The sequence below is a fragment of the Nannospalax galili genome, unplaced genomic scaffold, assembly GCF_000622305.1.
Source record: "Nannospalax galili isolate Female #2095 unplaced genomic scaffold, S.galili_v1.0 scaffold39, whole genome shotgun sequence".
Classification (NCBI taxonomy): domain Eukaryota; kingdom Metazoa; phylum Chordata; class Mammalia; order Rodentia; family Spalacidae; genus Nannospalax; species Nannospalax galili.
The window spans coordinates 3,014,025-3,034,414 of record NW_008346683.1 but is presented as its reverse complement, the minus strand read 5'-3'; the positions used below and the strand labels follow the sequence as shown (position 1 = coordinate 3,034,414).

Genomic DNA, 20,390 nt, shown 5'->3' with positions numbered 1-20,390 from the left:
TCCTCAGCTTGGCAGGAGACAGCCAAATCACAGCCCCCAAATTAAAGGCCTCTGAACAGCCAAAATAGGTGACGCAAATTTAGAACATGTAACTCAGACAGAACCCGGCACATGCACAGTCCATATCTTTGCTCCAATTTTGGACATCATGTCATCTGTATTCCTGGTCCAGAGCAGACAAGAATAAACTTAGCAAGGTAAACTGAGGACAGAAAAGGCAGCTGTGACAGGCAGGGTACTTGTCGGCAGGACGTGACAGTGGATGGTGGCGTAAGAGAAAAAGCAGGAGAGAAAAGTGCAAGCTCAAAGCTCAGCTGTGGGGAGCATTTCCCACAAGGACAAAGAGCACTACCTATCCCAGCCTCCGCAGGTGCTGCTCTGCGACCTGTTGGCTGTGCCCTCCTCACCTTAGGTCACTAGAAAGGATACGATTATATCTGCTGTGGGCCATGGAAAGAAAACATGCAATCCATTTTTAAGACTTTTGCAAAAGCATCTAAAACAAAGGCCAGGTCTCACTGATGGCAAACTGAACCTTCTCTGAAAAGTTTACCTCACAGCACCGCTGGACACATAACTATCACAGTTGCCCTTCAGGCAGAGGCAAACTTGAGGTCGCTATCTGTGAGCACTTCACGTCACTTCATCTCACCACTACCCAGGCTTTCTTTAGTTCAGAGTGGACACTATTCCACCACCTTCTCCAGTGGTGATCACTGTTACGTGGTATGGTTCATGCACAATGGACCTGTGGGGAAGTTCTCCTGGAACTTCTCATAGACAGTCATGCCTTAGCACTTTGCAAATTTGAACAAGAATCCCCCTGGGGCTGGCGGGGGAGGTCCAGGCATCCATCCCCTGGGGCTGTGGGGATCCAAATATCTATCCTTTGGGAATGCAGGAATCCAAGTATCCATCCCCTAGGGATGAGGAATCCAGGTACCCATCCCCCAGGGCTGTGGGGATCCAAGTACCCATCCCCTGGGGCTGGAGGATCCAGGTACCCATCTCCTGGGGCTTTGGGGATCCAGGTATCCATCCCCCTGGGCTGCAGGGATCCAGGTACCCATCCCCTGGGCTGTGGGGATCCAAGTATCCATTCCCCTGGGCTGTGGGGATCCAGGTATCCATCCCCTGCCTTAACTGGAGCAGCTTTGCTTCTGTTTGTTTTAACACAAGGGTTGACAAACTACAGCTTGTCTGGCTTGCTATATGATTGTTTAAATGAAGTTGTGTTGGAACCGAGCCATGCACATTTGTTTGGAGGAGATCTATGGAGGCACAACAGCAGCAGGGCTGAGCAGATGCAAGAAAGACTTGCAGGTCCCACAAAGCTCCATATGGTCCTTCCCAGAAAATGTGTAGGACCCCAGCTTCGCCTATTAAAGTTGTGCAGATTCCTTCTGAAATAGGTTCTCATTAAGTATGACCCGAATGAATGAAGGATTTTAGAAAACACAGTCCAAAAATCACGGCTGGTTTAATCGAAGGGTGGAGTAACTAGCTGTGCATAGTGGCATGCTGTGGGCCATTTATATAAATGGAGTCCTTACAGTGCTTTACATCTATTAATTTGGAGGTGAGTTATGACTAGTCATCCTTTGCTTGTCTTCCTTGTTGGGGGGGTTGGTAAAAATAGGATACCTACATTTGCCTAATCCTGGTCAGGAAACTAACTCCCATGCAAAAGTAAAAGAACCAGGGTTTGAGGCTTGAAAGCCCACAGGATCGACATGGTCTCATTCTAGGTCCCTGAGCATACCTTATGCTTTTATAGGTCCCTTTTTAGCTCTAATATCTGCACCTCTCCCCACCCCCGCCACCCCAGATAGAACCAGGGGGATGGTCTACTCTCACCTGTGCATCCAATTCCATGATGTGAGCCACCTTGTTCCAGCCAAAGCCCACAAACCTCCGGTCGTACTCAGGGCAGTCTCGTCTCACCACAACATAGGGCTCGAAATCAGCCTCCCACTCAACCCGGTAAGGCGTGGTGGCAGTCCGCCACTTGGCAAAGTTTGTGGGTGCGTGGCCTTTAGTCCAGACGTGATACCTGGGACATGTGGAGAAAAGCTAATGAGTAAAGGGAAGGAAGCTGAGCTTTTGCAACACTGGTGATGTGGGGGAAGGAGAGATGCATGCTGACATGGTCTCCACAGTAGGGTGCACTGTGCCTCTCCAGAAGCCATGTGCAAGTTCTAGCCTTCGGTACCTGTAAATGTGACCTGTTTTGAGATAGGATCTTTATAGAGACGATCAAGTTAAAATTAGAGTGGGCCTTAATATAGCTGCTGATGTCCTTTTTTTTTTATTTATTTTTATTTTGTGTGTATGTGTGTATTGCACGCATGTATGCAAGTGCACCCATGTCATGCAATGCCCACATAGGACAGAAGAGGGCACTGGATCCTCTGAAACTGGAGTTATGGATGATTGTTAGCCGCCATGTGGGTGCTGGGACTTGAATCTGGGTCTTCTGTTAGAACAGTCAGTGCTCTTAATCACCGAGCCATCTCTCCAGCCTCCTGATGTCTTTTTGTAAGAGGAAAATTTGAACACAGAGATACACAGGAAGAACAGCATGTACAGATGTAGACAGAACTTAGAATGACAGTCCTATTGATAAACAAAGGAGCACTGAGGACTGACCACCATCAGAAGGAAGGCAGCAAAGGACAAGGATGGATTCTTTTCTAGAGCCTTTGAAAAAACCATGGACCTATTAATACACTGATTTGGATTTCTGACTCCCAGAATTGTGAAAGAATAAACTATTGTGTTAAGCCTACTTCTTTGCAGTATTTTGTTACAGCAGCCCCAGGAAACTAACCCAGTCTGTCAGAGCCATCTGTCACTAAAGACCCCACTGACAGGTCCGTGAACTCCTGGCCTAGCAGCCCCAGGAAACTAACCCAGTCTGTCAGAGCCATCTGTCACTAAAGAGAAGACCCCACTGACAGGTCCGTGAACTCCTGGCTACTCTGCGTCATTTCTATGGAATGAACTGCATCTGGTTATTCCCAGCAGATACCTCTGGTGACCCTCCATGCCCCTCAACAATGGGGCACAACCTATGAGTTGATTAGGTTACATTATGATTATGATTATGTTACATTATGTAGCAAGAGGAGATTTTTATAGATATGGCTAAGGTTATTGATCAGATGTCTCTGGATTAATAAAAAGGGAGATTACCAAGGTAGGTCCGATCAGATCAGACACAGGATCCTTTAGATCTGAAAGGAAGCAAAGAGTCATGCTGCGTTGTTTATAGAGTCAGGGGGTAAAGAGCTAGATGCTAGAGTGCAAAAGGCGCATGTCCAAAAGCCAGCAGAAAGCAGACCTCAGCCTATGGTCACAAGGAAGGAAACCCTTTATCCAGTGAGCAGGAAGGGGAAGATTGGACTCTGCAGACATCTGCTTTCTACCCAGGAAGACCAGGGCCAGACAACCCATCACTCATGAAAGGTGGCCTCTAGAGACAGTGCGATCATAATCAGCATTGTTTTACAGTGCTATGTTTGTGGTAACTTGTTCTATAGCCATAGAAAATGAGCAAACTTGTAACAGTAAGAAGCTCACATATGTGAGCCATTTGCTGTGTTTTGGGACTGTTTTAAATGCTATAGATGTGTATTGTCTTAAATTCTCTCTCTCTCTTTCTATCTCTTTCTCCTCTCTCTCTCCCTCTCTTCTCTCTCTCTCCCCCCTCCCTCAGCACCAGCTGGAGGCTCTGTTCTCACCTGTGCATCCAATTGTATGATGTGAGCAGTTATTCAGTGACTGTACTGCACACTGGATGAATCTGAGTCTAAAACTGGTGAGGCGTCCGAGAAAGAGAGGACAGAAAGTACGACGGGACTGTGCCTCTGCAAGTTTCGGGGACGGAGGAGCTGGGAAGGCAGTGAAGCTATAGGAATGAGGGAACAGGATGGGGGAAGATGGTACCCAGAGGTAGAAAGAAAAGCTTAGAGAAATCAAAGCAAGACAAGAAGGGTGGATCCAACAGCTTAACTTTGGAACTTGTCCTGCATCTCATCTCTGCCTTAGGGATCACTCTGGAAAGAAAGCAAGGCTGTGATGGAGGGTGAGTATCTCACGGCTGGTAGCATTCCAGTGGCAGCACTGAAACTCAACTCGTCCCTAATATTTCATCAAATGAGCTGGACTTCTGTCAAACCCTCAGGGACCCATTCATTGGCAAGTGGCCAACAGGTGGATTTTCACTCACTGTGTTTCGGGGAGTGGGGTGAGGATAGGCAGGCTGGTAGAAGGCAGAACCTAACTTCAGTTCCATCAATGCAGCAATATCCACCCAAGCCAGTCACTTAAATGGAGAAAAAGGAAAGACTGAGCAGTGCGACTTTAATGGAGTGTGGCAAGGGATATTGTGAGAGATGTCAATCATAGGTCCAATCTAAAAATCAGACCGTGAAGCAGTTGATTTCTATTTGTGAACTTGCTGAACAGGCAATCTTGACACCTGGTGCCTCTGACAGAACCGGCACAACATAAGTGATGGCTGGGAACTCATAATGGGCTCCAAGCACAGTGTGATGGAGCCATTGGGCTAGGGTTCAAATTCTACCTCTGCCACTTAGGACCAGATGACCCTGCACAACAAAGTACTTTAACAGGGTTTTAGTTTCCTCTCAGGTCAGCTGGGGAAAATAACACCTATTGTGATGAATTGCCCCGGAGCTTAAATAACACAATGCTAAAAGCTTGGCATAGTGCTGGCACACAGAAGGCATTCCACAAACTCTAGTTCCCTGCTGGGACTTTGAACAAAATGGTTAAAAACAAGGGCTGTGAAGGCAGCCTGACTGGGTTTGCATCTTGTCATTTAGCAAGTGTGGACAAATTAACTGCCCTGTACCTTTGTCCCTTTCTCCTGGTAAAGCAGGAGATAATAGCAGCTTCTAATACGAAATTAATTCTCATAAAGTACTCAAGGCAGAGTCTTATACATATTAATGGTTTGTTGAAAAGTGAGGATAGTCTCATTATGTCTCCTTGTTTGCTAGATATGATGTCAGTCCACAATGTTCCTGCTTGCTGTGATATCAATAGATTGATGACCATTAATTTGTTCTCCATCTTTAGAATCTGAACTCTTGACCTACTATATAATATGAAAAAGAAGGGAAAAAAGAGAATGGGAGGCCAGGGACAGCTGAGTCAATTCTGTTTATCTGGCTGGGAAAGCGGCCTCTGTTCACTCAGCCTGGACTGCTGACAGCATGTTGAAAGGCCGGGCAGAGCAGGACACAGTGAGGCCCACGTACCACAGCCTGAAGACTGCTTCAGGAACCCGCTGTCTGCTGTCAGTCCAGCAGACACCAGACCTCAGAGTCTAGTAACACCAGGTGACCTCAAAAACAGTAATGAGATGATGAAAGGGGTTCCCCAGTACACTTTGCACGGTGTCATGGAGAAATATCTGAGCACTCTGAGCAGGATTCTTAAACTTGATGTGTGTCAGAGCCATGGGGAGGACTGGTTCCAACGCTAAGGTTTCTGGTTCAACAGGTCAGAGTGAGGATTTGAGACTGCATTCCTACTGAGGTCTCAGGCAATGTGATGCCACTGGCCCCGAGCCCACACTCTGAGAGGCATTTGCCCCTGGAGGATGCAGAGGGCTGTAGATGCCAGGTGTGGTGGGGAGTAGGTTTCAGCTGCTGGGAAGCTAAGTGTTCATTACTTGGAGAGCAGGTGACAAAAGCAATTTCTCAGAGGGGAGGTCTATAATTCAGCACCTGGCATGGTGGCTTGCAAGCTGTCGGCAAGAGCAGTAATCATGGACACAGCAGGCCAGGCACCAACTCTCATGCCCACAGACATGGCCTTGGAATGAGTTCTCACATCACCTGGGGTAGGAAATGGCAGGAAGAACACCTTGGACATTTGCCAGGTGCTCAGACTTCGGACTACAGTGACTGTGGGAGATTCAGACAAAGGTTTGGTCCCAAAGTCTCAATTTCCAGGACCGATTTGTTACTCTGCATTTTCCAACACTGGCTGGTAAGAAAATGAAGGACTTGTCAGCGGCCCAATGCTATCTTGGTTATGAACACAGGCTTGGTGATTCCTCAGACCTGGGCTGAATCCTGGCTCTGCCACTTATTGGCCATGTGTCACTGGGCAAATTACTTGACCTCTCAGAGCTCCGCTGTGTTCTCTATGAAATGAGAAATTGTTGAGGATTCATTATGTTCATCCCAATGCCTGGTACATGTTAAGCATGCCATAAAGAGTAGCTGTTACTTTCTTGCCTTCTCTGGGAAGTAGGAAGTCATGGCGTGGCTTGGGGGAAATAAATTCTTCTAGGTGATTTTCTACATTCTGGATGGAGAATGAAGGTGGGGGTATAAATCCTGGATCTACCAGGACCTCTCCACTCACAATAAAATAAAGAATCAGGGCTGGAGAGATGGCTCAGCAGTTAAGAACACTGGTTGCTCTTGCAGAAGACCCAGGTTCGAATCCCAGCACCCACATGTCCGTAACTCCAGTCCCAGGGGATCCGACAGTCTGTTCTGTCCTCCAGGGGTGTTGCATGACATGGGTGCACTTACCTACATGCAGGCAATACACGCATACACATAAAAAAAATTTAAAAAACCACAAAAAACTCAGGGGACCCGGGTTCGAATCCCAGCACCCACATGGCAGCTAACAACTGTCCGTAACCCAGGGCCCAGGGGATCCGACAGCCTCTTCTGTCCTCCAAGGGCATTGCATGACATGGGTGCACTTACCTACATGCAGGCAATACACGCATACACATAAAATAAAAATAATAAATAAAATTTCTTAAAAAAATAAAAAATCATAATCTCTATACTGTGGAACAAATATCCTAGCTCACAGAGTTATTTTCTGTGAGCTTTATAGTGGCATGCAAACTTGAGATGGTATGCCTACAGTCTTCACGTTACAATTTGGGTTGCCTAAAACTGCATGCTTTTGAACTCAGAGGAAGTGTTGGTCACTGCTGCACTGGAATGGAGGCTCATGTTAGCAGAAACAGGCAGATGCAATGGCTGTTCCAGAATGCTCCATCTAGAGAGCAGTGGGAGTCCCACTCCCCCATCCCCCACTGCTAAATTCTCAGGAGAGGGAGGACATTAAGACTTCTGCAGACTACTGTCTGGGGACACTCTGGATATAGTGCAGATCTCTGAATGTCCCTGCAAGTCTTAGGTCTGGGGAATGAGGAAAACAAAGGTTCTGTTTGCAGCTGTCACTTGGGCAGCAGGGAATCTGGCTCCTCTGTCAGCTGTGTGCAACTTTAGAATCCCCTTGAAGAATTTAAGCTGTAACTGTTGATGTAGGATGCCTATTCAAGGCCCTAAGGGCTTAGAGATCAGACTAGCCACACATACACAAAAGAAAAAGAGAGCCCCTACTGGGTGCTCAGAGTGAAGCCCACTCACCAAGAGAATGAATGCATATCGTGGTGTTTCATTTTGTCACCTTGACACAACCTAGAATCACCTGGGAAGAGGTTCTCAATGAGGAACTGTCTACATTAGGTTGGCCTGTGGACATGTGCAGAGCTGTCTTGATTGCCTTAAGTGATACGGGAAGACACACCTTAAATGTGGGTGACTTTGCTCTTGCTGGCAAGTTCATCTACCCTGTTGCTACTGGTGATTCCTTCTCCGATACTAGAACCAGCTTCCAACACAGACTGAAGACCAGCAGCTTTGCAAGAATCCTCCGGGCCTTCAGCACCAGATTAGTACTATCTGAGTAACTACTAGCTTCTTCACCTTTCCAGTGTGAGACAGCCACTGTTGACTATATTGTATAAGCCAATTCTATAAATTCCTTTTTAATGTATATTCATTCTATGGGTTCTGTTTCCCTAGAGGACCCTGACTAATAAGAAATAATTCTGAGCCAGGGAATAGTGATAGGGTCCTAAACTGAGTTTATAAATAAAGGTATGAAAATAAATGTGTAGCTTCTTACCCTAACATGCCTTTCTTTCTATCAGAACAGTGTCTGCCATCCATGTATAAAGCAAAGCACATGACATGGGGCGGGGAGTGCAGGGGTAAGACAGGATTCCAATGACACTGGGGTGAGTAGCATTCTTTGGATTTACAAATGGACTAATGCAACCTACCAACTTCTATGACAACAGCGTTGACATCTGGGTGTCCCAGAAGAGAGGTTCTTTGGCGATCCCCAGGGTACAGCAGTGAGGGCCACTCACCTGAATGTGAAGAGGGTCCCCATGTCCAGCATCGACAGCAGCTCTGCTTTTGACTTGGGGAAAGAGAGCCGGTAGCGCAGAGTCTCGAACGCAGGGACTATCATCGCTTTCTTGGTGTTGGCGAGGTCAAGCTGGATGACAGACTTCCTGAAAGAGGGGCAGGTAGAGATACAGCATCCCTGAGATGTCAGGACAAGGCCCTTCCCTGTGAGGATGTGTGATGGTCAGCCCAGGGAGGCCAAGCAGCTGATCAAATCCCACGCAGGGAGCCTAGAGAGGGGCTGACAGGTACCACGGCTGACCCAACATTTCTGGAGAACCAACAGAAGAGCAGACAGGACAGTGGGCTGCGGTTTCTTTCTACACAACTGCAGAGTGTACCACTTTCACAGCCAAGTGCAGAGCGGGGTGTCTCAGAGACTTCTTACATTTCCTCTTCCTACTGTGCCACTGGTCACACAAGACTGTGCCACTGGTCACACAAGACCAGGAATAAAACCACAAGGAGAGTACAGACCAACCTGTGAATCCTCAACCCCAGGAATGGCCGGGATCCTGACCCCAGAGTGTAGGTAGAGCCCCTCTCCACACATAGCCATCCATCACTGGGCCGGGAAAGGCAGTGGTCTGGTGTGGCACTTGCTGGAGGAGAGTTCTCAAACCTCACTGATTCCCACCTTCATACCTGGTCTTCTGCTCCCAAGACTTAGTACCTGTCCTCCTGGATTGGACTCTTGGCTATCAGCTCTGAGGCCATCTTTTGGAAAGGGAGAGAGGCTCAGGGAGGACAGTAGAGTGTGAAGCTTTTAATGAACACAGACTGGATCTGAGTCCTGGCAATGCCTCTTTCTAAGTCTTGTCATTCTGTCCAAATAATTTAGCATCTTTGTACATTGGGCTCTTCCTGCCCAGAATGGTGACAAAAAATGTCCACCTCCTGCAGTTGCCACGGTGAAGGTAATGGCTCGCTGTGAAGGACACCTGGCAGGAGGCAGACATGCACCAAGTGGGAACTGTTATACTGAAGGGCACTGGTTACTCACTCTCCTTAGGCTGTGACCTTGGCACTTCATTCTTGTTTCCTAGACAGACCACTGACTTTAGGATCTTAATGCCATCATGGACAGGCTGTGTCTATCTCCAAAACAGAGAAAGCAGCTTAGAAGGCTTGGAGAATGGTAGGCACTAGAAGGTATTTTGAAAAGTCCTGGGAGAAAAAGCTTCATAGTCACACGCTTCTGCTGTGTCACCAAAGTCACTTCTCTTAACAAAACTTTGAGCCTGTACATAAGCAGGGACCAGGGCCAGTCTGTAAAGAAGAGCCATAGTCTATGTCACTATGCTAGTCCAGGCCAGTGTGGGCAGCACAGAACTTCAGGCCAAGAAGAATACAATCAAGACTTGATTACCAGTTAACAATGAGGAAGACTCTCCCCCAGGTTGGAAAAAGGACAGTTTTCCAAAGACACCTTTGGTTACAGAGTCTTGCCAGATCTCAGTGGACAGATAAGAGGTGGTTGAGAGATGGCCTCGGAGCTCACTTTGGAACAATCTGAATACCACTGTGGTTTAGTCTTTATCATTGTGATATACTTAGTATCATAAGGCTCCAGACCACTACTTCAGAAGTTTGTAAAGGTTGACAACAGATGCAGTGAGCTACACTTAGCCAGACTAAGGACCACAGGTATGAGTAGGACTGTTTTGATATGCAGCCCCCTCTCCCTTGTCTGCCTGAACAACAATGTGAGTTTTCAAGCACCCAAGAGTCTTTCCTCCATGGCCAGGCATCTACAGTCAGCCTTTTAGGTTAAACCTACATTAGACATAGGCAGACCTGGGCCTTTCACCTTTCTCCTAGGAAAGGTGTATACTTGCTTTCCACTGGAGATGGATGATATGGATATAAAGAAGATTCTTGGGTTCCTGGGACTCTGGGGTACAGGAAAGTGTCCTAGTGTTGGTGGAAGATTGCTACTCATTTGGCAATCACTGGCATCTACTATGTGCCAAGCATGTAGGGATACAAATAGTCATAGATTCTGCCTGGGTGGCACTTATACACTGTCATAAACGACTCAATATGCTAAAAACCTGAAGGTAAGGATCTCTAATGGGGACCAGGATTGCATCTATAGTTCGTTATTTTTCAGATATTAATTCCATGGAAACAGGGTGGGAAGTTGGGAAGGCTGATTATGAATGGGAAAAATGTATCCACACAGACATATATATGTCCATAATGGATACAGAGATCTATAAACATGAAGTTCTCTGTCTAAGCCTCAAGCCACTATTACAATCAGTTACTTTTGTGTGTCTGTGGATGCATTGTGTGTGCAAGTGCATCTGCATGTATGTGTACATACATGTGAAAGTCAGCCTGGGAGTATCATTCCTCAGGAGCCATCCACTTTATTTTTGGAGATGGAGTCTCTCATTGGGATCTGAAACTTGCCAATTAGGTTAGGCTAACGGGCCAGCAAGCTCCTGTCTCCTCCACCTCCCTAGTACTACTCCCCATCACCACTCCTGGCTTTTCATATGCATGTCCAGATCAAACTCGGGTTCTCAAGCTTGCTCAGCAAGCCCTTTACTGACTCAGCCATGTCCTTTACCCCACAATCAGAATTACATGAGGAGCCACTTCTTTGAGTGATCAAAAATAATTCCCCTTTTTATGCCCCCCCCCTCCCCGCCGCCAAATACAGTATCAGCTGCTAGAGCTTCGCCTGCCCCACCTGGACCCCAATCCAGGACATTCTGTTTAGGAATCAACACTCGCCGCAAGCTGAGTAAACCCATTCTTCACCCTTGGAAATTTGAACAGGAACAGCCTAGGAAACCACATAGCTGATTTGCACTTGTGTCCGACAGGACTCTGCAAGTTTTTAAACTTCTGCTGAGGGGCTGCTCAGAGCTGCTCTGTTTAACTGTGGTCTTCCTGCACTGGTTTTCCAATTTTACTTTGATTCCGTAAGATAGGCAAATCCTTCGATCTTTTTATTTTAATTATATTTTTGAATTGGTTTCTGTTACTTGCAACCAAACCTTCACCCACCCATTGTAAGGCCTACAGTAAACAGACTCACTGAGCAGAGTGCCTTATAAATGGAGCTCTGGCCAGCCCTATTTCCTGCTACACAGATAGCAGAGGACTCTGCAGTGCTTTCTGAAAATCCTCTTTAATATTATGGAAACACAAACTGCCACAAGCATAGATCTGTCCCCAGACAGGTCCATTTCAGACTCAATTTTGATGTCCTGAAAAGGTCTCATTAGGAAGTTGTCTCAGCAGTTAAATGTTTGCAGGGTACAGATTCTGAACACATCTGCTGACTGAGATAGTAATCGTGGCTGGGCCTTTCTGCAGTGGGTTCTGTTGATGCATGCTACCTCGGGTGGGCTTGCTGACTCAGAGTGAACAAGATGCTGCCATCATTTATGTACAAGGTGAGGTGTGCAAAGACTTGAGAATTTTCCAGAAGCAGAGGGGTATTACGGCGAGACAGCTGGGCTGGGCTCTAGGAAGAGCTAAGACAAGCCGAGTGACTCTGGGTCACTTTGTACATCTCTCTTAAGTTGCTGAATCTAGATTATTAGAGTTGAAGTTTTTGCACTGGAGTCTGGTGAAGAACTTGGCTTCCAGAGCTAACTCCACCCCAGAGCTGTCCTCTCAGGCAAGACACTTTAACCAGAGTTCACGTACTTATACAATATTCAGCAGTGTGAGGGAAAGTGCTTGGTTCAATGCCTGGCACGTATTAACCTGTGAGCACATGATAGTTGCTGCTTATGACCATTCCTTTTGTGTCACTGGGCCAGCTGTGGTGCCAGTTGTTTGGTGAAACATTAGTCAAAATGTTGCTGTGAAGGTATTTGGTACCTATGATTAACATCTATAATCACTTAACTTTAAGGAAAGGAGTTTACCCTTGATAATTTGGTTAATTAGTTGATACCTATAAGAGCAAAAACTCAGCTTTTCTAGACAGGAAGATCCTGCCTGAGGCTCCAGCTGTAGAGTGTTCTAAGGTGCTCAGGCTTGCCAATCTTACAAGGCTTGCTGATCCTTAAAATTCTTAAAAGTCCTTTCTATGTATCTCTATCTGTCCATCCGCCCACCCACCTACCATCCATCCATCCATATCCCCACATTCTCTGTCTGTCCATATCTAGGTTCTATATCTAGAGAACACGGAGCGACGTACTACCCTTGCTTCTTGTCCAAAGCACTTGCAAGAACACTCACAAACTTACTACAATAGATTGGGTTGGGTTATCTACCTCAGTGGCCAACGGCACTGCAGATACAGGGAAGAACACTGCAAATACAGTCGACTCAGGTACCAGCTTCCAAACCTGCCTGCCCCTCTCTTCTGACCTTCTGGACACACTGCAGCATCTGTTGTACTCACAGACTTCCCATCTTTCAGCGGAGGCAGGGACACCATCTCTTTTCTCTCAGGGTTCTAGAGACCAATGCAGTGCCTGGCTTGGAATAAAGGGTTCATGACTGGGTCCCTTATTCTTCCACAGCTCAACTTACAGTTGGCCCAAAGAAAGAGAATAGGAGAGTGGATGATCCAGAAGTGGCAACACACTGTTACAGCTGGGGCAGAGTTCTGGCTTGCCTATGGAAATGGAGATTATTACACCCTAGTCTCCAGCCAGTCCTCACATCTTTTTCCTTGTCAAAAATAACAGGACAGCCAGTTTACCTGTTCTAGTCTGGAGGAGCTGACCAGCGGCATGAGCTGGTAAAGCTTCCTCGCCAAGTCCCCTAATATCTAACTTCTGTGTTCCATTTTCTCCTCATCCTTTCCTCTCGGTTCACTCAAGTAAGCAAATAGCTCCAACCCCTTCTTGTTCCTACATGGTAGAACTGGTAAACAGGGGTGGGAATGTTGGTAAGTGGTGAGTCTTCCCATGCCACTGATAGGGTAGAGACTCTATGTGCTATGGAGCTCAGTGTAAATCCCAGGAACACTGGGAAAGGGTAACTGTGAGCTGATGAACTTTGCAGTGTTTACAACTGCCAGACCTGCCAGCCGATCTCACGCACACACATATACATCTCTCCCTCTGTCTGTCTTTTCTCCCCATCCTGTGCTTTGGAGGCAAGTGTCTGTAACCAGGGAAACAGCCCTGGTTACAGCATGTGATTATGGAGAAGTGCCTCACAGGAAACAAGAAGTGGCTTGATACTGTGTTGTTCTTATGATATCACCTCTGGAGTGTCTCAGTGGGGAAGATGAGGCTGTGGACCCCGGTGCTTGGCTGATATCCTGGTTGACATCACTGACTGTCTTTGTTCTGTGTTTTCTGCATCTGTGAGATAGGGGTGGTAACGACAGTGTTCACCTCTGAGGCCGTTTGTGAAGATCACATGAGTCTAGGCATGAGAAGTGCTTGAACAGCATACATTAATACTGATCTGCAGGGAGGGACCGAGAAGGCCAAAGAATAAGCAGGGCTCTGTGATGTACAGTTGGCCCGCAATATCTGTACATTTTGTGCTCTCCGGTTCAGTCAACCAGAGACTTAAAATATTAAGAAAAATGCATTTGAACTGAATATGTGTAGACATTTCCTTGTCAAGATTCCACAAGCAATCCAGAACAATCAGTCTTTAAAGAGCATTCATATTGTACTGCATGTTAGGCAGAATCTAGAGACTATGTATTCTGGAGGATGTGCATAGGGCATATGGGAATTCATTGCCATTGCTGATCTAGTATCTACCCAAGGATTTTAGTATCTTCCAAGGATTGGTCCATATGGGGTTGGTGTCTCTACATGGAGGAATGGCTACTTTTCCATAAACCAAAAGAAAACAAGATGTTTATCAGAAATGAAATGCTGCTGAGAAGTCAAGGTGAGACCTGGGGATGCCCATGGGATTTGGGAATGTGAAGGTGGCTTCTTCCTTGATTACTGGCTCCTAGAATAAGACAGGAATCCCTTGCCCAGGCCAGTTATTGGATGGATATAAAGGCAATGGCTATTCAGAGCAGGGCCTCCTTGGCTCTACACAGACAACCTGGTCAACACAAGGGCAGGGTTGGATCACACTTAGGAATCCATATCGCCATGCTATCCCCTCATTCTCCACCCCAGTGTGTGCTGGGGGTCAGACGTGGAGCAGGGATATTTAGAGAGGCCAGGACAACTGACCAAGAGTAGGTAACATCTTTTAGGGAACCCTTCTGCCCCTAAATGTTAACTTTCATCATTAAGTGCTTATATGCTAGGAGAAATTAATTTATATTGTTCACAGGAAATCACCAACACTAAGAGCTAGGAGCTGAGAGGGAAGATCCATGTTTTGCATTTAAACCCCTCTAGGAGTCAGGCTATTCACAACTCTCCTGAAAATGGGATTCAAGCTACTTGCCAGTTTCCACCAACGGGCTGACTACCTAATTCCAGCCTTGATTCTGAAAGCATTCTACTTCACTCAGTACACTCTGGAAAACGTTTTTCCTTTCTCATGGGCACAGGTGTAAGTATCTATCACAAACTCAACCTGTTGTTATCTTCGTGAAAATAAAATTAGGAAAATAATATACCTCTGAGGTCAAGAAGAATGAGAAAGCCCTGGTGCATTCTGCTAGGAAAAGAATGGTTTTGAGATTATCATCTATTTGGGTCTGCCTTAAGCAGCGGTGGGGTCAGGCCAGTACTATCTGTGAGTGGCGGGGCTGGTGGGCAGGATGTAAACAAGATCAGTGGCAGTAGACTTCGGGATACGCTAGAGAGCCTGTGCCTAGCACTAAGGGGCGGCTGCTTTTGAATTCTATCTCTATGGCTGCCCTAAGGGAGTAGGACCATCTATTCTGATGTTTTCAGGAAGAGCCAGCTGACATGGTTTTCAACAAAGATGTCTGATGTCTCCCATGGGATGCTAGTTTGAAGGGAGGCCGATCTATGAGACAGGAAGCATGATCTTTTAAATCAGATGATGTAGATTCTATCTGGACCCCAGCACTTCAGTAACTGTGTAATCACAGGCCAATTTTCTTAATTCTTTGGGCTTTTGTTTCCTTATCTTGATAATAATATTTTGTGGACTTCGGTATAGCAAGAACTAAGATAACATATTCTCTAACTAATGAATATTAATGAAGTCAGCTAGACACATAGACATTGGGCACAGAGCTGAACGAGCAGATATAATAAGGTCTGTCCATAGAGAGCTCCAACAGCACAGGAGGGAGGGAGATCACAGGCTTATGTTATGGAGGGGACCCAGAGCTGTGTTCTGACCAGGAATTAGGATCTAGCCAAAGTTCTGGCAATAAGAGATCACAGAGTGTGGGTAAGTGAACTTCTTAGAATATACCCAGTCCATTATAGGTGATGAAGTGTACCTGGTCCATTATAGGTGCTCAGTAAATGGTAATAGGTGCTCACATGTAATCTGTATCAAGCACTGGGCCAAGTATTCCATATGTACTGCTTCTTTGGTCATTAGGCCTAAGGACCCTGGCTACAGCAATTCCCAGTTTACTGATGAGGCTCTGAGAGCTCGGGAACATGCGCAGTGCTGCACAGCTAGCAATGTCAGCCATCACCAGATGACCGTGATAGCTGCAGAACAGAGCTGACACCAGCACAGAATGGACTGGGATGGATCAGTCATCACAGGGTCTGTGTGGGCCAAAGCCATGAATGTGGTGACTTGTGTTTCCCATCTTACAACTGCAGCTGTGAATGCTGTGGAGAACCTGGATCAGGCAGCTGGTGGGAGAGTGGTTAGGACCAGAATGGAAGAAGGCAGGAAGGCATGGACTACATGCTTAGGTTCTTATCTTCTATCAACTACTTAGGGAAGTCACCAGAAAATAAGCAGACTTGTGACAGGAAGGACACATGCACCCTCCTGTGGCTTACTGACCACTGGTTATTACCTTTCCCCCCAGTGCCCATGAGCTTCTCAGAGTGTTACAATCTTCCTTTGACTCAACAGGTCTGGCCATGGTCAGCAATGTCCCTCACTGTCAAAACTAACAGACTACTCCTCTGTCACCTTTCTTGGTTCCGTGTTTAGCTCTAAAGACATCTATCTGTCTGTGGCTTATGAACATCCACCCAGAATTCAAAAGAGCATCTTACCACTCTGTCCTGTTCAGCCCAGGGAGATTGCTGTGAGCTCTGACCCCCTAATGCTGGTTACAATCCAGGAACTCCTGCTGCCTCTACTTTTTGGGCAAGGCATGAGGGATACTCTACATCTAGCAGAATTGGCTGCATTGACTTCTCTGGTTGGAAGGAATAGCCAAAGCGGCACTGACTAGGGACAACTTATAAGGGCCACTGGGCTTGAAGGCATTGGGTGGCTGTCAGACACCAAGAGACCCCAACCTGATAGTTTCAGAGCCCTCCATCACCACAGCTGATTTCTATAGCATTGTCAGAGAACCCACTGTTCACTCAAACTCCAGTTGTAAGAAATCCAAGTGATTCTTGTGCAAGTTCCCAGAGACTCCTACGAAAGTTTTATTAAAAGAGGAGAGGAGGGAATGAACCTTGTGCTGGAGTCTGCACATTTCAGAAAGCCCACAAAGGCGGTGCTCTGTCTCTGAAGCCATAGGCACAGCAGTAAGAGGCTCTATCTTCCCTCCCCACCTCTGCTGGCCCTGGTGTGTTTCCCCACATATCCCCCTGATAAGAGGTCTGCATCTTCTGGGGATTTGTTCATTCAGGACTGTTTTTGCTCACTGGGGATGGCTACTTGCTTAATGTACCATCAGCTGTGCTGGGTTTGGAGTGAGGGTGAGCTGTATTCATGGCTACATTCTAGCCCCATGCACACAGGCACACAATAGACACTCAATCATTGTACAGAGAACTACAATCTGCAGTTGTCACATATGGAAGAGAAGATGGCTTGGGATCACAACACTGCTACTTAAATCCAAATGACCTTTGGGAAAACTTGTCTATTTTAATCTTTGATCTTGTAGAACAGGAAGGTGTCTTTGATGAGGTTGCCCAAAACAAGGTAATGCCTGCCGAGGTCCCAGATCAGAGGTGACTGCATGGGGGGGGGCTGTAAGTGCTTGTTCCTTCCTTGCTATGTCCTTCCTAGATGGCTCTGCACTCATCCCCTTGTGATATTTGCATGTGACACCTGTTTGAAAAGGAAGCTGAGGCATGGGGCTGAGGCTCACCCAGAATATTCTGGTTTTAGATTGTTCAGAACAGCATGGGGCATGGCACAAAGTGAACCAGTGAGCAAGAGAAAGCAGAGTAACTTATGGAACCACAGGAACAGCTAAGCAGTGAGAGGCAAGGAAAGGTGTGCGTGTGTGTGTGTAAGACAGTCAGATATGAGGTGTGTAAGGAGAGAGCTATCTAAGGAGACCATAAGAAGCCCCCTAGGCAGAGGGGGAAGGAAGTGGCAGAGCTGTTCTGTGCTAACTATCTGGGTTGACAGGTATGGAGGCAGACCTCCGCAGTCCCATCCAGGTCCTTTCTTCATATCCCTGAACATGGGGGTTGGGAAAGTGGATTTGCTCAGATGCTCTCAGAGTTGCCTAGAAAATGAGTTCCCAGCAACCAGGCTCTCAAGAGGAGTGGGGTAACAGTGTGGACTTGAAAATAAGGATGTTAGGCTACTGGCAGAGAGGGTAACTCTAAGAGGGTTGACAGGTATGGAGGCAGACCTCCGCAGTCCCATCCAGGTCCTTTCTTCATATCCCTGAACATGGGGGTTGGGAAAGTGGATTTGCTCAGATGCTCTCAGAGTTGCCTAGAAAATGAGTTCCCAGCAACCAGGCTCTCAAGAGGTGTGGGGTAACAGTGTGGACTTGAAAATAAGGATGTTAGGCTACTGGCAGAAAGGGTAACTCTAAGATAAACACATAAAGGATGGGGTCAGACATAGTCAAGGTCATCTCCTGATAGAGGGAGCTCCCTGGCCCCAGCAAGACCTGGGTGGGTTCTTTTTTTATGTTTTAATTTATTTTATTTTATGTGTATGAGTGTATTGCCTGCATGTGTGTAAGTGCATCCATGTCCTGCAGTGCCCGTGGAGGTCAGAAGAGGGTGTCGGATCCCCTGGAACTGGAGTTACAGATGGTTGTTAACTGACATGTGGGTGCTGGGAATCGAACCTGGGTCTTCTGTAAGAGCAGTTAATGCTCTTAACCATTGAGCCATCTTTCCAGCTTGACCTGGTGGATTCTTAATGGATGGCATTAATATACCCAGAAGAGAAAGAGAGAGAGGGGGGAGAGAGAGTGTGTCAGAGAGGATTTGATGAGAAAGAGAAGCTAAGGATGCATCATCATAATAATAATTATAATAATCATAATAACAGCCAGAGCTGGTTGAGCACTTGACCATGAGTCTGGCTCTGTGCTGCGGCCTCTATTCATCATTTCTTGCAATTCTTAAGATCTCTAGTGAATGCCTATCTTGTTCCAGTGTTAGCAGCAATGGCTAAATATCATAGAAGGCTTGCCATGTGTGGGCACTAAGTTAAACGTGGGCTGTGGAGGGGTGATCAGAAGGGCAAGGGTTATCTCTGTGACCAAGCAGGTGGCCTGGATCCTATGTAGGCATTCCCCAGCTTGTACAGTTGAGCAAGTTACAACCCTGGGCCCCAGTTTTCTCCTCTGTAAGGTGGGATTGATCAGCACTTACAGGTGTCCTGTAGGGTCTTATAAGGATTGAATGGATTTTTCTGAGGCAAAGGTTAAGATTGTCTTTTGATACACAGACCCACAGACCCCTCGGTATGTGCAAGCTATGGCGATGATGAACTTGGACATGGGCCCATCAGGCAACTGGATCAACCAGGAGGCTGAGCAGAGAACACCTGTGGGAAAACTCACAAGGAGCCAGGTGCCCAGGTAAGAACGCTGTGTCCTGAAGCAGGGGACTCAGCCTGACCATCCTCATCTGTAAAACGAACTAAGGTGAGGTTCTGATAAAACACACACAGAAGGGCTTATAACAGTCCTTGGCACATAGCAAGTGCTCCATAAGTGCTAAATGTTATAGATATGACAGAATTAAAAGGATGGATGAACCCAAGGAAATGCCACCTGGTTCACATCTCACGGCAGGCAGCCAGCCCGCTTCACTTGGCGCCACTTTTACCTCGTTCACATTTCTACACTCACTCCATTATGTGCCAGAGAAAATGGGAAGGGAGGTAGTTGGCTGTTCCCCTGGAAAGAACAGAATTATACTGATTAGTCATTCCCACACACTGTAGTGTAGTTTCTGCCAGAGTGCCACGTTTGCTCCCTAGAAAACAAATGCAGCGAGGGCAGCAGAGACACCTTGGGCTGTAGGTATTGATCAGAGGCAAGGATTCTGCAGGTGACTAAGGATGGAAACCTACCCGGGTCTCATGGTGTGGATGGTCCTGGCTGTGAAACTGTCCAGACATCCTACCCTGCTATACCTCTGCCCTTGGATGCCTCAGCCACACCAGCTGCTCCTGCATCCTTCTAAGGTGTCCTGATGTCTCCTGCCATTTGAGTCAGTGATCTTCAAGCCTGATCTCAGCTACCAGCTCTTTTCAAGGCCTGTCCTGTCTACCCACATCTGGTCATCCTGCTGGCAGCCTAGGACCCTGAGTATTCTATCTCTGCATCAATAGTGATAACGGCAGCAGTAACAGTGACAGAGGTGGCCACACACACAGTCAGATGCAAACTCCAAGAATTCAGGGATGCTGCTCATTCTGTGTTCTGTCACAAACCTTGCCATCCCAGATATGTAGTGTGCGGTCATGGACCCCATGAGGAAGAAACAGAATAATCCTCACATCACAAAGTAAGTGAAGAAGGTCAAGTACCACTAACAAGTCCAAGAAAATACTGCCTGGGGAGGATAGATGCTCCTGACTTGCCATGGGGTTCCATCCTGACGGAACCATCATATCTTGAAAAGATGGTATGTGGGAAATCATTTACTATACCTAATCTCACCACCACCATAGCTTAGTCCCCCAGCACACTACAGTGTAGAATGTATGTCAGTTGTCCCCTATGACTGGGAGCTGTGGTCATGGTGTTGCCCAACACCAGAACAGGGGATCATACTGCAGGGAAATTAGCAAGATTCAGAGTTTGAAGCATGATTTCTATGGAAGGTTTGTTGTTTTTGCATCACTGAAAAGTTGAAAAAATGGAAACAGGAA

At 46.8% G+C, this 20,390-nt stretch overlaps 1 protein-coding gene across 5 annotated transcripts in view; it reads right to left on the bottom strand.

Annotated features, from left to right (window-relative positions):
• Large1 (LARGE xylosyl- and glucuronyltransferase 1) overlaps positions 1-20,390 on the bottom strand; it is a 581,831-nt gene that overhangs the window by 2,224 nt on the left and 559,217 nt on the right. For all 5 annotated transcript variants that reach the window (XM_029568309.1, XM_029568308.1, XM_029568310.1 and 2 more), the window contains 2 exons: positions 8,228-8,374; positions 1,858-2,053 (listed from right to left, as the gene is read on the bottom strand). In XM_029568309.1, coding sequence (XP_029424169.1) covers positions 1,858-2,053; positions 8,228-8,374 — 343 coding nt within the window. The remainder of the gene's footprint in view (positions 1-1,857; positions 2,054-8,227; positions 8,375-20,390) is intronic.